General features: G+C 34.9%; 1 protein-coding gene across 7 annotated transcripts in view; it reads left to right on the top strand.

The window, feature by feature from the left end:
- The window catches only part of LOC143247747 (uncharacterized), an 83,884-nt gene that overhangs the window by 34,220 nt on the left and 28,943 nt on the right, over nucleotides 1-20,721 (top strand). For 4 of the 7 annotated variants that reach the window (XM_076496172.1, XM_076496174.1, XM_076496175.1 and 1 more), the window contains 10 exons: nucleotides 4,108-4,275; nucleotides 5,573-5,749; nucleotides 5,879-5,926; nucleotides 10,211-10,378; nucleotides 11,681-11,857; nucleotides 11,987-12,148; nucleotides 14,431-14,607; nucleotides 14,737-14,898; nucleotides 17,179-17,355; nucleotides 20,298-20,492. In XM_076496172.1, coding sequence (XP_076352287.1) covers nucleotides 4,108-4,275; nucleotides 5,573-5,749; nucleotides 5,879-5,926; nucleotides 10,211-10,378; nucleotides 11,681-11,857; nucleotides 11,987-12,148; nucleotides 14,431-14,607; nucleotides 14,737-14,898; nucleotides 17,179-17,355; nucleotides 20,298-20,492 — 1,611 coding nt within the window. The remainder of the gene's footprint in view (nucleotides 1-4,107; nucleotides 4,276-5,572; nucleotides 5,750-5,878; nucleotides 5,927-10,210; nucleotides 10,379-11,680; nucleotides 11,858-11,986; nucleotides 12,149-14,430; nucleotides 14,608-14,736; nucleotides 14,899-17,178; nucleotides 17,356-20,297; nucleotides 20,493-20,721) is intronic. The other 3 variants (XM_076496173.1, XM_076496177.1, XM_076496178.1) reach the window with 3 other exon arrangements.

The raw sequence follows: 20,721 nt of genomic DNA, 5'->3' as shown, positions 1-20,721 counted from the left end.
ACGTGTTAAACTCATATTTGGAGATAAACTAATAAACTAAATAATGAAATAAATTAACTTGTTTGTTTCATTGTCAACGTTAACGACAAAGTGTAAATTTTACAAACTAAAGCCTATAATTTATACTAACGTATCGTAGTATATACATGAAGAAACTAAGCCTAAATTACATATCGAACGAAGCACACTTTATGACGTCAGTAAAATTTATCACGACCTTAATTAATCGGGCAAAATTAATTAAATCGTTATAAAAATATGTCTTTTTTTTCCTTTGACATCAAACTCACTTAATTCGTAATTAATTAATAATTCATACAAATAGTTCCTGTTTGTTTTTAGTTTTCTCTCTTAAGACTAGTGGTAGTAATTGTAAAGAAAAACGTGATAAAAAACATATTTTTCAAGTGACTGTTACCTCTACGATGGAAAACAAGCGTTTAAACTGTCACAGTAAGTTTGTTTGCTTACTGTTCAAAACAAAACTGTACATTGTAACGTTCACACTGAGGGGAGTGAACCCCAACATTTAGTGTAATGAGATTTCAAGTTTACAGGCGAACCACCACGGAGCTACACATAAAACCCTCAGCGGATCTGGACTATGACTACCCTAATCAGTGAAACATCAGTTATTCAGGAAGTCAGTTATCTAAGAATGATGTCAATTACTTATTTGTCTGTACGAATGTGTTAGAAAAATTCGAAGATATCAGATATAGATGGTTGTTTAGTTTCGTTACTGAAAGTGAAAACTAACTGTCCCGCAAAAACATAAAAACACCAAATATAGGTTTCACGTGTCAAGGAAATGTCCGTTTAATGTATATCAACCAATCATCTTTCTGTATTAAACTGTAAAATTTTAAGCTCGTGGTTATTGAAAGGAAAGTCGGTAGCACGTGATGAGAATGCGAGGTTTATGTTTACTTAACAAATTGTTCCCCAGTGGAACAGCGACATGTCTGCGGGCTTACAATGCTAGAAACTGGATTTCGATACCCTGGTGGGCAGAACACAGATAGACCATTGTATAGCTTTGTGCTTAACTTCAAACAGACTTCATAAATTTAATATCGAACCTCTCTGTTTTAGAAACATTTTGTTTAAATGTTTCTTGTTGTTGTTAAGCACAAAGATTCATCATGGGCTGTCTAGAGTGTGCCTACTCCGGGTTTTAGTGTTATTCATCTTAAGACTTGCCGCTGAGTCGTTGGTTGTACTTTTGACGAAATTTTAACCACTTTTAAATTGACGGAATATAACAATTAAAGTCTTCAAACGAAGACTTTATTAATTATTAAAATAAATCTGTACATCTTTTAAATTATTTATACGAATCTAGAAATGTCAGACATTGCATGATGGTTAGTATCTCGACCCGCAACTTGCGGATCGAGGGTTCAAATCCCGTCAACTAACGTGTCTCTTCTTCCAACTGTGGGCTCTTTATAATGTCACGGCCAACTGTGGGCTCTTTATAATGTCACGGCCAACTGTGGGCTCTTTATAATGTCACGGCCAACTGTGGGCTCTTTATAATGTCACGTTTCATCTGAAAAGGACATCCAGAGAATTGGCGGTTGGTGGTATAGACTAGCTACTTTACATCTATTCTATTACTTCAAAATTAAAGACGACTGATGTAGATGGCCCTCGAGTAGCTTTGTACGAAATTCGACAAACAAAGAACCAAACAATTCCGGAAATAAATCGACACACTTTAAAAAAAGAAACTAAAACGTTTGTACTCCTATAAAGTAAGTAAATAAATTTATTATATTTACACAAGTTTCTATCTTATCTTCATCATCCATCATCAGGTAATGTCCACTCACCATCTGTACCTCAAGACAAACTTCCGTTTGACCCAGACTGTCTGGGATCTCCCAACGACTGTCCAGAGACGTGTGATGTAATAGAATTTAATGTTGAGTGTTATAAGTGTGACTGTAATAACTCAAGTAACCCCCAGATTGGCATGACTGAAGTAGGTAACTCTTATAGAGTGTTTCTAGTTCGTTTTTATACATGACCTTTGTTCTCTTAGAAAGTGCATAGCCTTCGTTAATTATTTTATTAGAATATGACAATATTTAAAAACAAACATGAATTATTTCATTTCTTCCTCTGTTTCAATTTCTGTCTATCTTTATAAACAAATCCTTTCTTAAAGCTTTCATTTTTTCTTTGTTGTTGTTTTATTAAGACCCATCTCCAGTGGCTCAGCGGCATGTCTGATTGTAATCCCCTGGTGGAGAGACCACAGACAGTCCTTTGTGAACTTTTCTTAATATAAAATAAGTGATATTTTTTTTATAACAGCGGTTACTTAGAGTCGACATCTTCAGTGACTTTTATCATGAACTAAGAAATATCAATCTATCAAATAATTATTTATTAATTAAAATTACATACTAAGTTTCTACGTAGCTCATACATAGTAAATGAATAAATTTTGTGAAATAATTATTTTATGGTTGTTTGTAACGTACGGTGTTAAACGTTTTTAGGACACCGATGCTCAGTAAATATGAACACACGAAACTCTAGAGGGACACACTCGGTAGAGCCCGTACCTTCTCAGGTTGGCGGTGATTGTATCTGGCTTTCAATAAAATACGAAAATTTCTCTGTACTTATCGACAGACACGGAATGTGTTTGGCAGGACAACGATAAATAGTATTCTACAAATTTCCACCGGATTTCATGAAATTCCGTTTATTTTTTTTACTAAAAGTACTGCCCGCAGTGGCTCAGCGGTATGTCTGCGGACTTACACGCGAAAATCTGGGTTTCGATACCCGTGGTGGGCCGAGCACAGATAGCCATTGTGTTGTTTTGTGCTTAATTCAAAAACAACAAAACAACATGTAAAAAGTACTGTGAAAACTAGGTTCCCATATTAACAGATGGGTCATATTCCAAGTACATGTCCAGATTTATCTATGGCCGTTAACGAGAATTCTTGCTGAAGAACATAGACAAGAGCGGAAACGTAACCTCCACCACCGGAAGTGGACGGAGGTAGTGAAAAAATATAGATAACTATAACCTAGGCTTTAGATAAAGGTATTAAACCTAAATATTACAAATAATCACCTTTTGAAACTTCACCTGAATTTATTACAGAATTATTCATTTCAACAAAACTCATCCTAAAGTTTGTAAACATAGTTATATTGAAGCTCAGATTACACATAATGAAATTGGATGTCCCTATGAAGTGAGCACCCCGCTACTACAGCGGTATGTCTCCGGATTTACAACGCTAAAATCAGGGGTTCGATTCCCTTCGGTGGGCTTAGCAGATAGCCCGATGTGGCTTTGCTATAACAAAACACACACACACGTCCTATTAAGTGGCCCCTATAATGTTTTTCTAAAACGTTGTTTTTTTAACCCTTCTTAAGGTAACTGTTACATCAAACACACACGTGTTTAACTGTCAATATTATCAGATTAGGACTGTCAGTTGTTCCAATACGAAGTACATCACTTATCCGGGAACGATATGAAATGTTTCGTTTATCTTTCTGTGTTAAAGTCCAGGATATTCGGTGCAGCTGGTTCTTCACTACTAAACACAGAGCTACACAAAGGACTCCCTGTGTTCTACCAACCGCAGGTATCGAACTCTTATTTTTAGCATCATAATGTTCTCAGACTTGTTTCTGAGACACAGAAGGGGCAGTTTGTTTATTTCACTTTTAGAACGTAGTTTCACCTGGGTGTCGTTGAATGACGTAGATAGTGTGTGTTGGTTCGTGACTGAACAAAGTTCATCGTCTTGGACGTTGGATGCGGAATTTTTTCTGATTAATTTGTGATGATCAAACATTTTATAAACATTTTCAATCATCTTTAAAATAATTCTTAACGTTTTTGGCTCCGTTTTAAAAAGTTAATATTTAGTATTTAAATTTAATTTTTAAAGGACATTTAGCCATTTTAAAAGTAGCTCGTGATATCAGTTTTAACGAGTGTCACAAAACAACGTTTTGAGTGGTAAAAAACAAGTCAACATTTGATGAAGCAAATGCGTGTATTCGTGGAAAAAAAATTACTGAAAAATTAACCATTTTCATATTATCTTCATCATACAGGATCAGAGATTGTCTACTCACCATCTGTACCTCAAGACAAACTCCCGTTTGACCCAGACTGTCTAGGATCTCCCAACGACTGTCCAGAGACGTGTGTTGTAATAGAATTTAATGTTGGGTGTTATAAGTGTGACTGTAATCACTCCCAGATAAATATGGCTGAAGCGGGTAAGTCTTATAAAGTACTTCAAACTGTATGTAACCACAGAAAAGTGTTTGGAACAGAATAACTTATTTCCACAATATGCAGATCTTTATCTGGACTATGCAGGTCCTCAGTAAATCATTAGTTGTTTGTTATTAAAAAATCTTTTGGTTTTGTTGTCGGGATTTTCTTACTAATTGTTCTTTGCATGTGTTTTTATTAGATGTTCAGTTTGCTTCTCACATATTGTTTTGGCCCGGCGTGGCTAGGTGGTTAAGGCACCCGACTCGTAATTTGAGGGTTGCGAGTTCGAATTTCCGTTGCACCAAACATGCTCGTCCTTTCTGCCGTGGAGACGTTATAATTCGACGGTCAATCCCATTATTCGTTGATAAAAGTGTCACCCAAAAATCGGCAGTGGGTGCTGATTACTAGCAGCCTTCCCTCTAGTCTTACACTGCAAAATTAGGGACGGCTAGTGAAGATAGCCCTCGTGTAGCTTTGCACGAATTTCAAAAATAACAAAAAAACATTTTTACATAAAACAAAAATAATTAATTTCTGGAGTTGTACTTTTCAGTGAACTATTTATTTAATTAAACATTATGTTCAGAACTTGCTAAATGTCAACGTCCGCCTCTCGTACAGCGGTAAGTCTATAGATTTACAACGCTAAAATCAGGGACTAGATACCCTCGGTCGACTCAGCAGATAGCCCGATGTGGCTTTGCTATATGAAAACAAACCTATAAATAAAGCCAAACATGGCTGACTCGTACTATGAGAGTTCGTTTGGCGTCGGAGATACAGAAACAATGATCTGTTAAACAACATATTTAAGAAAACATCTGAATTTTGCATCGAATTCGTTACATTCCCGCTAGGTGGGTGGTGATGACTAGCTGCCTTCTCTCTGGTCTTGCTTTGCAAAATTAGAAACGACTAGCGCAGATAGCCATCGTGTAGCTTTGTGCGAAATTCAAACACAAAAACAAAACAACAAATAATACCTGATTTGAGATTCTATTTTTAAATTGTTTTGCCATTTCCAAAATAACAAAAATCTGACATTTTGATTAATATCTTTAGTTTATAAAATTAATAAAATTAATTTACTATCTTTGGACAGCAAAACTTTAAATGTTTGATATATGTTATTCTAGTGGAATTAAAAAGAACAAACTCTGTGGGCACTGGTTAATGTTTGGAGTAATTATGTGGACCAATTCTACGAAATAACTGTTAGATACTTTATATACTCCAAGAAACAAGTTCGCTGCGCAGAGTTACCGTTAATATAAATATCTTCTGTTTATTCAGGACCACAGATTGTCCACTCATCACCTTCGCCTCAAGACAAACTCCCGTTTGACCCAGACTGTCTAGGATCTCCCAACGACTGTCCAGAGACGTGTGATGTAATAGAATTTAATGTTGGGTGTTATAAGTGTAACTGTAATCACTCAAATGTTTCCGAAGTAGACATGGTTGAAGAAAGTAAGTATTATAGGGTATATTTAACTGTTTATAAGGATACTGTTAAGTTTATCTGTTGATTCTATAAACTTTTGAATATCATGAGTTAGTTAACACAGATATTATGTAATCTTCATCATCCATCATCAGGTAATGTCCACTCATCATCTGTACCTCAAGAGAAGATCGTATTCCAAGGTACTTCTCTTCTTTTGCTTCCACTTCTGGTATGTCAGTAGTAAAATCCGGGGTTCGATCCCCACTGTGAACAGATAAGTTGTTATTTAGCTTTGCATTTCAAACAAACATTTTTTTTCTTCTTGCCATTCTGTTTTCAATAACAACCTTCGTTTGTGATTAACCTCTTATCTGACCTTTTGTGTTCACAAAGAACGTGACTTAGAAACACTTCATAATTAACATTTGCACTTAGAAACGTGTTAAACTCATATTTGGAGATAAACTAATAAACTAAATAATGAAATAAATTAACTTGTTTGTTTCATTGTCAACGTTAACGACAAAGTGTAAATTTTACAAACTAAAGCCTATAATTTATACTAACGTATCGTAGTATATACATGAAGAAACTAAGCCTAAATTACATATCGAACGAAGCACACTTTATGACGTCAGTAAAATTTATCACGACCTTAATTAATCGGGCAAAATTAATTAAATCGTTATAAAAATATGTCTTTTTTTTCCTTTGACATCAAACTCACTTAATTCGTAATTAATTAATAATTCATACAAATAGTTCCTGTTTGTTTTTAGTTTTCTCTCTTAAGACTAGTGGTAGTAATTGTAAAGAAAAACGTGATAAAAACATATTTTCAAGTGACTGTTACCTCTACGATGGAAAACAAGCGTTTAAACTGTCACAGTAAGTTTGTTTGCTTACTGTTCAAAACAAAACTGTACATTGTAACGTTCACACTGAGGGGAGTGAACCCCAACATTTAGTGTAATGAGATTTCAAGTTTACAGGCGAACCACCACGGAGCTACACATAAAACCCTCAGCGGATCTGGACTATGACTACCCTAATCAGTGAAACATCAGTTATTCAGGAAGTCAGTTATCTAAGAATGATGTCAATTACTTATTTGTCTGTACGAATGTGTTAGAAAAATTCGAAGATATCAGATATAGATGGTTGTTTAGTTTCGTTACTGAAAGTGAAAACTAACTGTCCCGCAAAAACATAAAAACACCAAATATAGGTTTCACGTGTCAAGGAAATGTCCGTTTAATGTATATCAACCAATCATCTTTCTGTATTAAACTGTAAAATTTTAAGCTCGTGGTTATTGAAAGGAAAGTCGGTAGCACGTGATGAGAATGCGAGGTTTATGTTTACTTAACAAATTGTTCCCCAGTGGAACAGCGACATGTCTGCGGGCTTACAATGCTAGAAACTGGATTTCGATACCCTGGTGGGCAGAACACAGATAGACCATTGTATAGCTTTGTGCTTAACTTCAAACAGACTTCATAAATTTAATATCGAACCTCTCTGTTTTAGAAACATTTTGTTTAAATGTTTTTTGTTGTTGTTAAGCATAAAGATTCATCAGGGGCTGTCTAGAGTGTGCCTACTCCGGGTTTTAGTGTTATTCATCTTAAGACTTGCCGCTGAGTCGTTGGTTGTACTTTTGACGAAATTTTAACCACTTTTAAATTGACGGAATATAACAATTAAAGTCTTCAAACGAAGACTTTATTAATTATTAAAATAAATCTGTACATCTTTTAAATTATTTATACGAATCTAGAAATGTCAGACATTGCATGATGGTTAGTATCTCGACCCGCAACTTGCAGATCGAGGGTTCAAATCCCGTTAACTAACGTGTCTCTTCTTCCAACTGTGGGCTCTTTATAATGTCACGGCCAACTGTGGGCTCTTTATAATGTCACGTTTCATCTGAAAAGGACATCCAGAGAATTGGCGGTTGGTGGTATAGACTAGCTACTTTACATCTATTCTATTACTTCAAAATTAAAGACGACTGATGTAGATGGCCCTCGAGTAGCTTTGTACGAAATTCGACAAACAAAGAACCAAACAATTCCGGAAATAAATCGACACACTTTAAAAAAAGAAACTAAAACGCTTGTACTCCTATAAAGTAAGTAAATAAATTTATTATATTTACACAAGTTTCTATCTTATCTTCATCATCCATCATCAGGTAATGTCCACTCACCATCTGTACCTCAAGACAAACTTCCGTTTGACCCAGACTGTCTGGGATCTCCCAACGACTGTCCAGAGACATGTTCTGTGATAGAATTTAATGTTGAGTGTTATAAGTGTGACTGTAATAACTCAAGTAACCCCCCAGATTGGCATGACTGAAGTAGGTAACTCTTATAGTGTGTTTCTAGTTCGTTTTTATACATGACCTTTGTTCTCTTAGAAAGTGCATAGCCTTTGTTAATTATCTTATTAGAATATGACAATATTTAAAAACAAACATGAATTATTTCATTTCTTCCTCTGTTTCAATTTCTGTCTATCTTTATAAACAAATCCTTTCTTAAAAGCTTTCATTTTTTTCTTTGTTGTTGTTTTTATTAAGACCCATCTCCAGTGGCTCAGCGGCATGTCTGATTGTAATCCCCTGGTGGAGAGACCACAGACAGTCCTTTGTGAACTTTTCTTAATATAAAATAAGTGATATTTTTTTTATAACAGCGGTTACTTAGAGTCGACATCTTCAGTGACTTTTATCATGAACTAAGAAATATCAATCTATCAAATAATTATTTATTAATTAAAATTACATACTAAGTTTCTACGTAGCTCATACATAGTAAATGAATAAATTTTGTGAAATAATTATTTTACGGTTGTTTGTAACGTACGGTGTTAAACGTTTTTTAGGACACCGATGCTCAGTAAATATGAACACACGAAACTCTAGAGGGACACACTCGGTAGAACCCGTACCTTCTCCAGGTTGGCGGTGATTGTATCTGGCTTTCAATAAAATACGAAAATTTCTCTGCACTTATCGACAGACACGGAATGTGTTTGGCAGGACAACGATAAATAGTATTCTACAAATTTCCACCGGATTTCATGAAATTCCGTTTATTTTTTTACTAAAAAGTACTGCCCCGCAGTGGCTCAGCGGTATGTCTGCGGACTTACACGCGAAAATCTGGGTTTCGATACCCGTGGTGGGCCGAGCACAGATAGCCCATTGTGTAGTTTTGTGCTTAATTCAAAAACAACAAAACAACATGTAAAAAGTACTGTGAAAACTAGGTTCCCATATTAACAGATGGGTCATATTCCAAGTACATGTCCAGATTTATCTATGGCCGTTCACGAGAATTCTTGCTGAAGAACATAGACAAGAGCGGAAACGTAACCTCTACCACCGGAAGTGGACGGAGGTAGTAAAAAATATATATAACTATAACCTAGGCTTTAGATAAAGGTATTAAACCTAAATATTACAAATAATCACCTTTTGAAACTTCACCTGAATTTATTACGGAATTATTCATTTCAACAAAACTCATCTTTAAGTTCGTAAACATAGTTATATTGAAGCTCAGATTACACATAATGAAATTGGATGTCCCTATGAAGTGAGCACCCCGCTACTACAGCGGTATGTCTCCGGATTTACAACGCTAAAATCAGGGGTTCGATTCCCTTCGGTGGGCTTAGCAGATAGCCCGATGTGGCTTTGCTTAAGAAAACACACACACACGTCCTATTAAGTGGCCCCTATAATGTTTTTCTAAAACGTTGTTTTTAACCCTTCTTAAGGTAACTGTTACATCAAACACACACGTGTTTAACTGTCAATATTATCAGATTAGGACTGTCAGTTGTTCCAATACGAAGTACATCACTTATCCGGGAACGATATGAAATGTTTCGTTTATCTTTCTGTGTTAAAGTCCAGGATATTAGGTGCAGCTGGTTCTTCACTGCTAAACACAGAGCTACACAAAGGACTCCCTGTGTTCTACCAACCGCAGGTATCGAACTCTTATTTTTAGCATCATAATGTTCTCAGACTTGTTTCTGAGACACAGAAGGGGCAGTTTGTTTATTTCACTTTTAGAACGTAGTTTCACCTGGGTGTCGTTGAATGACGTAGATAGTGTGTGTTGGTTCGTGACTGAACAAAGTTCATCGTCTTGGACGTTGGATGCGGAATTTTTTCTGATTAATTTGTGATGATCAAACATTTTATAAACATTTTCAATCATCTTTAAAATAATTCTTAACGTTTTGGCTCCGTTTTAAAAGTTAATATTTAGTATTTAAATTTAATTTTTAAAGGACATTTAGCCATTTTAAAAGTAGCTCGTGATATCAGTTTTAACGAGTGTCACAAAACAACGTTTTGAGTGGTAAAAAACAAGTCAACATTTGATGAAGCAAATGCGTGTATTCGTGGAAAAAAATTACTGAAAAATTAACCATTTCATATTATCTTCATCATCCAGGATCAGAGATTGTCTACTCACCATCTGTACCTCAAGACAAACTCCCGTTTGACCCAGACTGTCTAGGATCTCCCAACGACTGTCCAGAGACGTGTGATGTAATAGAATTTAATGTTGGGTGTTATAAGTGTGACTGTAATCACTCCCAGATAAACATGGCTGAAGCGGGTAAGTCTTATAAAGTATTGCAAACTGTATGTAACAACAGAAAAGTGATTTAAACAGAATATCTTATTTCCACAATATGCAGATCTTTATCTGGACTATGCAGGTCCTCAGTAAATCATTAGTTGTTTGTTATTAAAAAATCTTTTTGTTTTGTTGTCGGGATTTTCTTACTAATTGTTCTTTGCATGTGTTTTTGTTAGATGTTCAGTTTGTTTCTCACATATTGTTTTGGCCCGGCGTGGCTAGGTGGTTAAGGCACCCGACTCGTAATTTGAGGGTTGCGAGTTTGAATTTCCGTTGCACCAAACATGCTCGTCCTTTCAGCCGTGGGGACGTTATAATGTGACGGTCAATCCCATTATTCGTTGGTAAAAGAGTAGCCCAAAAATTGGCGGTGGGTGGTGATTACTAGCTGCCTTTCCTCTAGTCTTACACTGCAAAATTAGGGAAGGCTAGCGCAGATAGCCCTCGTGTAGCTTTGCACGAATTTCAAAAATAACAAAAAAACATTTTTACATAAAATAAAAATAATTAATTTCTGGAGTTGTACTTTTCAGTGAACTATTTATTTAATTAAACATTATGTTCAGAACTTGCTAAATGTCAACGTCCGCCTCTCGTACAGCGGTAAGTCTATAGATTTACAACGCTAAAATCAGGGACTAGATACCCCTCGGTCGACTCAGCAGATAGCCCGATGTGGCTTTGCTATATGAAAACAAACCTATAAATAAAGCCAAACATGGCTGACTCGTACTATGAGAGTTCGTTTGGCGTCGGAGATACAGAAACAAGGATCCGTTAAACAACATATTTAAGAAAACATCTGAATTTTGCATCGAATTCGTTACATTCCCGCTAGGTGGGTGGTGATGACTAGCTGCCTTCTCTCTGGTCTTGCTTTGCAAAATTAGAAACGACTAGCGCAGATAGCCATCGTGTAGCTTTGCGCGAAATTCAAACACAAAAACAAAACAACAAATAATACCTGATTTGAGATTCTATTTTTTTAAATTGTTTTTGCCATTTCCAAAATAACAAAAATCTGACATTTTGATTAATATATTTAGTTTATAAAATTAATAAAAATTAATTTACTATCTTTGGACAGCAAAACTTTAAATGTTTGATATATGTTATTCTAGTGGAATTTAAAAGAACAAATTCTGTGCGCACTGGTTAATGTTTGGAGTAATTATGTGGACCAATTCTACGAAATAACTGTTAGATACTTTATATACTCCAAGAAACAAGTTCGCTGCGCAGAGTTACCGTTAATATAAATATATTCTGTTTATTCAGGACCACAGATTGTCCACTCATCACCTTTACCTCAAGACAAACTCCCGTTTGATCCAGACTGTTTAGGATCTCCCAACGACTGTCCAGAGACGTGTGTTGTAATAGAATTTAATGTTGGGTGTTATAAGTGTGACTGTTATCACTCAAATGTTTCCGAAGTAGACATGGTTGAAAAAAGTAAGTATTATAGAGTATATTTAACTGTTTATAAAGATACTGTTAAGTTTATCTGTTGATTCTATAAACTTTTGAATATCATGAGTTAGTTAAGACAGATATTATGTAATCTTCATCATCCATCATCAGGTAATGTCCACTCACCATCTGTACCTCAAGACAAACTTCCGTTTGACCCAGACTGTCTAGGATCTCCCAACGACTGTCCAGAGACGTGTGATGTAATAGAATTTAATGTTGGGTGTTATAAGTGTGACTGTAATAACTCCCAGATAAACATGGCTGAAGCGGGTAAGTCTTATAAAGTATTGCAAACTGTATGTAACCACAGAAAAGTGTTTGGAACAGAATAACTTATTTCCACAATATGCAGATCTTTATCTGGACTATGCAGGTCTTCAGTAAAACATTAGTTGTTTGTTATTAAAAAAAATTTGGTTTTCTTGTCGGGATTTTCTTACTAATTGTTCTTTGCATGTGTTTTTATTAGATGTTCAGTTTGTTTCTCACATATTGTTTTGGCCCGGCGTGGCTAGGTGGTTAAGGCACCCGATTCGTAATTTGAGGGTTGCGAGTTCGAATTCCCGTTGCACCAAACATGCTCGCCCTTTCTGCCGTGGGGACGTTATAATGTGACGATCAATCCCATTATTCGTTGGTAAAAGAGTAGCCCAAACATTGGCGGTGGGTGGTAATTACTAGCTGCCTTTTCTCTAGTCTTACACTGCAAAATTAGGGAAGGCTAAGCGCAGATAGCCCTCGTGTAGCTTTGCACGAATTTCAAGAAAAGAAATAAATATTTTGTTTTACATCAAATAAAAATAATTAATTTGTGGAGTTGTACTTTTCAGTCAACTATTTATTTAATTAAACATTATGTTCAGAACAAACTAAATTTCAACTACACACATAATTAAATAATTTCATTTAATCAGGTTCTGTTCACCGAAATAATTACTTTATGTTTTATTGTGTTTATGTTAAATAATGAATACAGTGAGAGCTCGTCGTAAATAGGGTAGGCGTAAAATTAATTAGCTACCAGTGTAGGGCATTAAGCCTACATTACATATCAAAGTACTCACACATTATAACTTTTCCAAAGTTTACCATCATCCTACTTATATCAACAGTATAAACCTGACATATTTATTTTGTTTTTATAAGTTAATTTTTTTCTACCAGTTCGGAGCCTGGGGTTGTTAACTCATCGCATGTACCTCAAGGTAAACTTCCGTTTAAGCCAGACTGTTTAGACTCTCACATCGACTGTCCAGACACCTGTACTCTGATATAATTGAATGTTGGGTGTTATAAGTGTAACTGCAATCATTACCTCAACTGTCTCACTTATTCTTTGTTTGAAATCTCAAACCTTAACGAATGAACGATGAGGTTTATTTCAATAACGTTTTATAAAACCCTTCTACGTAACCGACTTTGTTTTTTATTAAAACGCTGAGTGATAAGTGTAAGCTGCAGATACTAACTTATTACATTGAATATTATTTAAATAGTTATAATGTTAATTATGGTATGGATCCATTCTGATTCATGCACAGAGTTTAAATATCTCTATATAAGTTGTACGAAGTTTATAATACCGATTTGAGAAACACAACTTAAAATTTGGAGATATGTAAAATGTTTTCTTGGTGGTGGTGTTTTTTTTTTTGCTAGGTTAAGTCAGTTTATGTAAGGTTTGTTCAAGTTAGACTAATTAGTAAATAATTAGCTGCTTATTTAAATACAAAATAAATTTAATATATTTTCCTGAAAAATCAATACTCCAAATTTTAATCTATATTTCTGAAATCCACAACAAATTGAAAGTACTTGGAATGTGGTTTAAGAGAAGTAACCAATAGTAACATGGCTGACGTCCGCCTCTCGTACAGCGGTAAGTCTATAGATTTACAACGCTAAAATCAGGGATTAGATACCCCTCGGTCGACTCAGCAGATAGCCCGATGTGGCTTTGCTATATGAAAACAAACCTATAAATAAAGCCAAACATGGCTGACTCGTACTATGAGAGTTCGTTTGGCGTCGGAGATACAGAAACAATGATCTGTTAAACAACATATTTAAGAAAACATCTGAATTTTGCATCGAATTCGTTACATTGCCGCTAGGTGGGTGGTGATGACTAGCTGCCTTCTCTCTGTTCTTGCTCTGCAAAATTAGGATCGACTAGTGGAGATAGCCATCGTGTAGCATTGCGCGAAATTCAAACACAAAAAGAAAACAACAAATAATACCTAATTTGAGATTCTATTTTTTAAAATTGTTTTTGCCATTTCCAAAATAATAAGAATCTGACATTTTGATTAATATCTTTAGTTAATAAAATTAATAAAAATTAATTTACTATCTTTGGACAGCAAAACTTTAAATGTTTGATATATTTTTTCTAGTGGAATTGAAAAGAACAAACTCTGTGGCACTGGTTAATGTGTGGGGTAATTATGTGGACCACTTCTACGAAATAACTGTTAGATACTTTATATACTCCAAGAAATAAGTTCGCTGCGCAGAGTTACCGTTAATATAAATATCTTCTGTTTATTCAGGACCACAGGTTGTCCACTCATCACCTTCGCCTCAAGACAAACTCCCGTTTGATCCAGACTGTTTAGGATCTCCCAACGACTGTCCAGAGACGTGTGATGTAATAGAATTTAATGTTGGGTGTTATAAGTGTGACTGTTATCACTCAAATGTTTCCGAAGTAGACATGGTTAAAGAAAGTGAGTATTATAGAGTATATTTAACAATCTATAAAGATACTGTTAAGTTTATCTGTTGATTCTATAAACTTTTGAATATCATGAGTTAGTTAAGACAGATATTATGTAATCTTCATCATCCATCATCAGGTAATGTCCACTCACCATCTGTACCTCAAGACAAACTTCCGTTTGACCCAGACTGTCTAGGATCTCCCAACGACTGTCCAGAGACGTGTGTTGTAATAGAATTTAATGTTGGGTGTTATAAGTGTGACTGTAATCACTCCCAGATAAACATGGCTGAAGCGGGTAAGTCTTATAAAGTATTGCAAACTGTATGTAACAACAGAAAAGTGATTTAAACAGAATATCTTATTTCCACAATATGCAGATCTTTATCTGGACTATGCAGGTCTTCAGTAAAACATTAGTTGTTTGTTATTAAAAAAATTTTGGTTTTCTTGTCGGGATTTTCTTACTAATTGTTCTTTGCATGTGTTTTTGTTAGATGTTCAGTTTGTTTCTCACATATTGTTTTGGCCCGGCGTGGCTAGGTGGTTAAGGCACACGACTCGTAATTTGAGGGTTGCGAGTTCGAATTCCCGTTGCACCAAACATGCTCGCCCTTTCTGCCGTGGGGACGTTATAATGTGACGATCAATCCCATTATTTGTTGGTAAAAGAGTAGCCCAAACATTGGCGGTGGGTGGTGATTACTAGCTGCCTTTTCTCTAGTCTTACACTGCAAAATTAGGGAAGGCTAAGCGCAGATAGCCCTCGTGTAGCTTTGCACGAATTTCAAGAAAAGAAATAAATATTTTGTTTTACATCAAATAAAAATAATTAATTTGTGGAGTTGTACTTTTCAGTCAACTATTTATTTAATTAAACATTATGTTCAGAACAAACTAAATTTCAACTACACACATAATTAAATAATTTCATTTAATCAGGTTCTGTTCACCGAAATAATTACTTTATGTTTTATTGTGTTTATGTTAAATAATGAATACAGTGAGAGCACGTCGTATATAGGGTAGGCGTAAAATTAATTAGCTTCCAGTGTAGGGCATTAAGCCTACATTACATATCAAAGTACTCACACATTATAACTTTTCCAAAGTTTACCATCATCCTACTTATATCAACAGTATAAACCTGACATATTTATTTTGTTTTTATAAGTTAATTTTTTTCTACCAGTTCGGAGCCTGAGGTTGTTAACTCATCGCATGTACCTCAAGGTAAACTTCCGTTTAAGCCAGACTGTTTAGACTCTCACATCGACTGTCCAGACACCTGTACTCTGATATAATTGAATGTTGGGTGTTATAAGTGTAACTGCAATCATTACCTCAACTGTTTCACTTATTCTTTGTTTTATATCTCAAACCTTAACGAATGAACGATGAGGTTTATTTCAATAACGTTTTATAAAACCCTTCTACATAACCGACTTTGTTTTTTATTAAAACGCTGAGTGATAAGTGTAAGCTGCAGATACTAACTTATTACATTGAATATTATTTAAATAGTTATAATGTTAATTATGGTATGGATCCATTCTGATTCATGCACAGAGTTTAAATATCTCTATATAAGTTGTACGAAGTTTATAATACCGATTTGAGAAACACAACTTAAAATTTGGAGATATGTAAAATGTTTTCTTGGTGGTGGTGTTTTTTTTGCTAGGTTAAGTCAGTTTATGTAAGGTTTGTTCAAGTTAGACTAATTAGTAAATAATTAGCTGCTTATTTAAATACAAAATAAATTTAATATATTTTCCTGAAAAATCAATACTCCAAATTTTAATCTATATTTCTGAAATCCACAACAAATTGAAAGTACTTGGAATGTGGTTTAAGAGAAGTAACCAATAGTAACATGGCTGACGTCCGCCTCTCGTACAGCGGTAAGTCTATAGATTTACAACGCTAAAATCAGGGATTAGATACCCCTAGGTCGACTCAGCAGATAGCTCGATGTGGCTTTGCTATATGAAAACAAACCTATAAATAAAGCCAAACATGGCTGACTCGTACTATGAGAGTTCGTTTGGCGTCGGAGATACAGAAACAATGATCTGTTAAACAACATATTTAAGAAACCATCTGAATTTTGCATCGAATTCGTTACATTGCCGCTAGGTGGGTGGTGATAACTAGCTGCCTTCTCTCTGGTCTTGCTCTACAAAATTAAGATCGACTAGTGGAGATAGCCATCGTGTTGCATTGCGCGAAATTCAAACACAAAAAGAAAACAACAAATAATACCTAATTTGAGATTCTATTTTTTAAAATTGTTTTTGTCATTTCCAAAATAATAAGAATCTGACATTTTGATTAATATCTTTAGTTAATAAAATTAATAAAAATTAATTTACTATCTTTGGACAGCAAAACTTTAAATGTTTGATATTTTTTTTCTAGTGGAATTAAAAAGAAAAAACTCTGTGGGCACTGGTTAATGTGTGGGGTAATTATGTGGACCAATTCTACGAAATAACTGTTAGATACTTTATATACTCCAAGAAATAAGTTCGCTGCGCAGAGTTACCGTTAATATAAATATCTTCTGTTTATTCAGGACCACAGGTTGTCCACTCATCACCTTTACCTCAAGACAAACTCCCGTTTGACCCAGACTGTCTAGGATCTCCCAACGACTGTCCAGAGACGTGTGATGTAATAGAATTTAATGTTGGGTGTTATAAGTGTGACTGTTATCACTCAAATGTTTCCGAAGTAGACATGGTTGAAGAAAGTAAGAATTATAGAGTATATTTAACTGTCTATAAAGATACTGTTAAACCATCATTCTCAATCTTAAAGTGACCAATCATTATAACTTATTAAAATATATATAAATATAACGAATCTTTCTTATTCAGCCAAATAAGCCTAACGTGTACAATTATCATTATAATATTTGTTTTATTGAAGGTTAACCTCGGCTCCTGTTTTTCTGCCGTGTTATAACGGCTATTAGTTGTTTCTGTTTGATTTTTCTCAAATAAACTCTTTTAGCTCATAGTTCCATCATCGCTTGACCTATTTGAAATCTAATTATAGTATTGGACTCGGGAGGTCAAATCCTTTTGATTGTTGTGTTTGTCCAAGTTCATATGTTAATGTAACCCTGCCTAAAAAGAATTCCATTTTGAGAGTAGGTCAGTAGAAATCCTGATGAGTTGTAAGTTGAATCGGTGTACGTTTCATATTGTTGGTGTACAAAAATATACCTCATAAATTTACTTCGCTCCGACCTTCAAATGCCGCAGCTATTGACGATTCTCTCTTGATTTCCAATGTATATGTAAAAAACTTCCTGAGAAAGATGTCATTGGCTGATGTCGTCAAGGTACCTGTTACATGTGTAATATTAAACAGCAATGTGAGAACACTGAGCACTACACCAAGTGTGTCTGTAACAAATTTTAATTAAAGATTAGTAACTATACTATAGAAGTGTAAAAAGACTTCAATCGAGGAAAGAACATCGTGTGAATTTAAAATTACGTAATTTTATAAACAGTATGTAACATTACTTCATTACGTCAGTGTGTAACATTACTTTATTACGTCAGTGTGTAACATTACTTCATTACGTCAGTGTGTAACGTTACTTCATTACGTCAGTATGTAACATTACTTCATTACGTCAGTGTATAACATTACTTTATTACGTCAGTGTGCAACATTACTTCATTACGTCAGTATGTAACATTACTTTATTACGTCAGTGTGTAACATCACTCTATTACGTCAGTGTGTAACATTACTTCATTACGTCAGTGTGTAACATTACTTCATTACGTCAGTGTGTAACGTTACTTCATTACGTCAGTGTGTAACATTACTTCATTACGTCAGTATGTAACATTACTTCATTACGTCAGTGTATAACATTACTTCATTACGTCAGTGTGTAACGTTACTTCATTACGTCAGTGTGTAACATTACTTTATTACGTCAGTGTATAACATTACTTTATTACGTCAGTGTATAACATTACTTTATTACGTCAGTATGTAACATTACTTCATTACGTCAGTATGTAACATTACTTCATTACGTCAGTGTATAACATTATTTTATTACGTCAGTGTGTAACATTACTTTATTACGTCAGTGTATAACATTACTTTATTACGTCAGTGTATAACATTACTTTATTACGTCAGTGTTTAACATTACTTCATTACGTCAGTGTGTAACATTACTTCATTACGTTAGTGTGTAACGTTACTTTATTACGTCAGTGTGTAACATTACTTTATTACGTCAGTGTATAACATTACTTCATTACGTCAGTGTGTAACGTTACTTCATTACGTCAGTGTGTAACATTACTTCATTACGTCAGTGTGTAACGTTACTTCATTACGTCAGTATGTAACATTACTTCATTACGTCAGTGTATAACATTACTTCATTACGTCAGTGTGTAACGTTACTTCATTACGTCAGGGTGTAACATTACTTTATTACGTCAGTGTATAACATTACTTCATTACGTCAGTGTATAACATTACTTCATTACGTCAGTGCGTAACATTACTTTATTACGTCAGTGTATAACATTACTTCATTACGTCAGTGTGTAACATTACTTCATAAAGTTGATATTTAAAGTTTTTCTTTTGTCTGTTTCTTTTGTTTGTTTGTTTTTGGAATTTCGCACAAAGCTTCACGAGAACTATCTGTGCTAGCCGTCCCTAATTTAGCAGTGTAAGACTAGAGGGAAGGCAGCTAGTCATCACCACCCACCGCCAACTCTTGGGCTACTGTTTTACCAACGAATAGTGGGATTGACCGTCACATTATAACGCCCACACGGCTGGGAGGGCGAGCATGTTTGGCGCGACGCGGGCGCGAACCCGCGACCCTCGGATTACGAGTCGCACGCCTTACGCGCTATTTTCTTTTGTCATCTGATAAGTTACGAAATTCAATTTACAGTGTTTAACCCATAAACGGTGCCCATCATCAACTGATGCGATAAACAACATTCATCAACTGATGCTATAAACAACATTCATCAACTGATGCTGTAAACAACATTCATCAACTGATGCTATAAACAACATTCATCAACTGATGCTGTAAACAACATTCATCAACTGATGCTGTAAACAACATTCATCAACTGATGCTGTAAACAACATTCATCAACTGATGCTATAAACAACATTCATCAACTGATGCTGTAAACAACATTCATCAACTGATGCTATAAACAACATTCATCAACTGATGCTGTAAACAACATTCATCAACTGATGCTGTAAACAACATTCATCAACTGATGCTGTAAACAACATTCATCAACTGATGCGATAAACAACATTCATCAACTGATGCTGTAAACAACATTCATCAACTGATGCTATAAACAACATTCATCAACTGATACTGTAAACAACATTCATCAACTAATGCTGTAAACAACATTCATCAACTAATACTATAAACAACATTCATCAACTGATGCTATAAAGAACATTCATCAACTGATGCTGTAAACAACATTCATCAACTGATGCTATAAACAATATTCATCAACTGATGCTGTAAACAACATTCTCGCTGTTTAAGGGTTAAAGACCAAAATAATATTTTCCTGAGAACATTTTAACCGGCTAACAGGTTTGGAAGTATTCGGTTCATAAACATGTGTAAATAAAACGTTCTTCTATTTTCAGAACATTTATCTTCTGGTCATCCAGAGATTGTCCACTCATCAACTGTACCTCAAAACCAGCTTCCGTTTGACCAAGGCTGTCTAGGATCTCCCAATGACTGTCCAGAGACGTGTGTTGTAATAGAATTTAATGTTGGGTGTTATAAGTGTGACTGTAATCACTCAAATGACACCCAGGTGAATATGACTGCAGAAAGTAAGTCATCCAGAGTATTTCTAGCATTTTATTTTCCGTTCTCTTTATTTGATCTCTTCATCCATAACTTCAGAAAGTAAATCCTCTTTGTAAAAATAATACACCAACACTTAGAATATAACTTAATACACCAACACCTGGAATATAACTTAATACACCAACACCTGGAATATAACTTAATACAAGAAAACTTGGAATATAACTTAATACACCAACACTTGGAATATAA

Source organism: Tachypleus tridentatus, chromosome 3, assembly GCF_004210375.1.
Source record: "Tachypleus tridentatus isolate NWPU-2018 chromosome 3, ASM421037v1, whole genome shotgun sequence".
Lineage (NCBI taxonomy): Eukaryota > Metazoa > Arthropoda > Merostomata > Xiphosura > Limulidae > Tachypleus > Tachypleus tridentatus.
The sequence above is the reverse complement of the archived record's forward strand: the minus strand, read 5'-3'. Positions and strand labels throughout refer to the sequence as shown.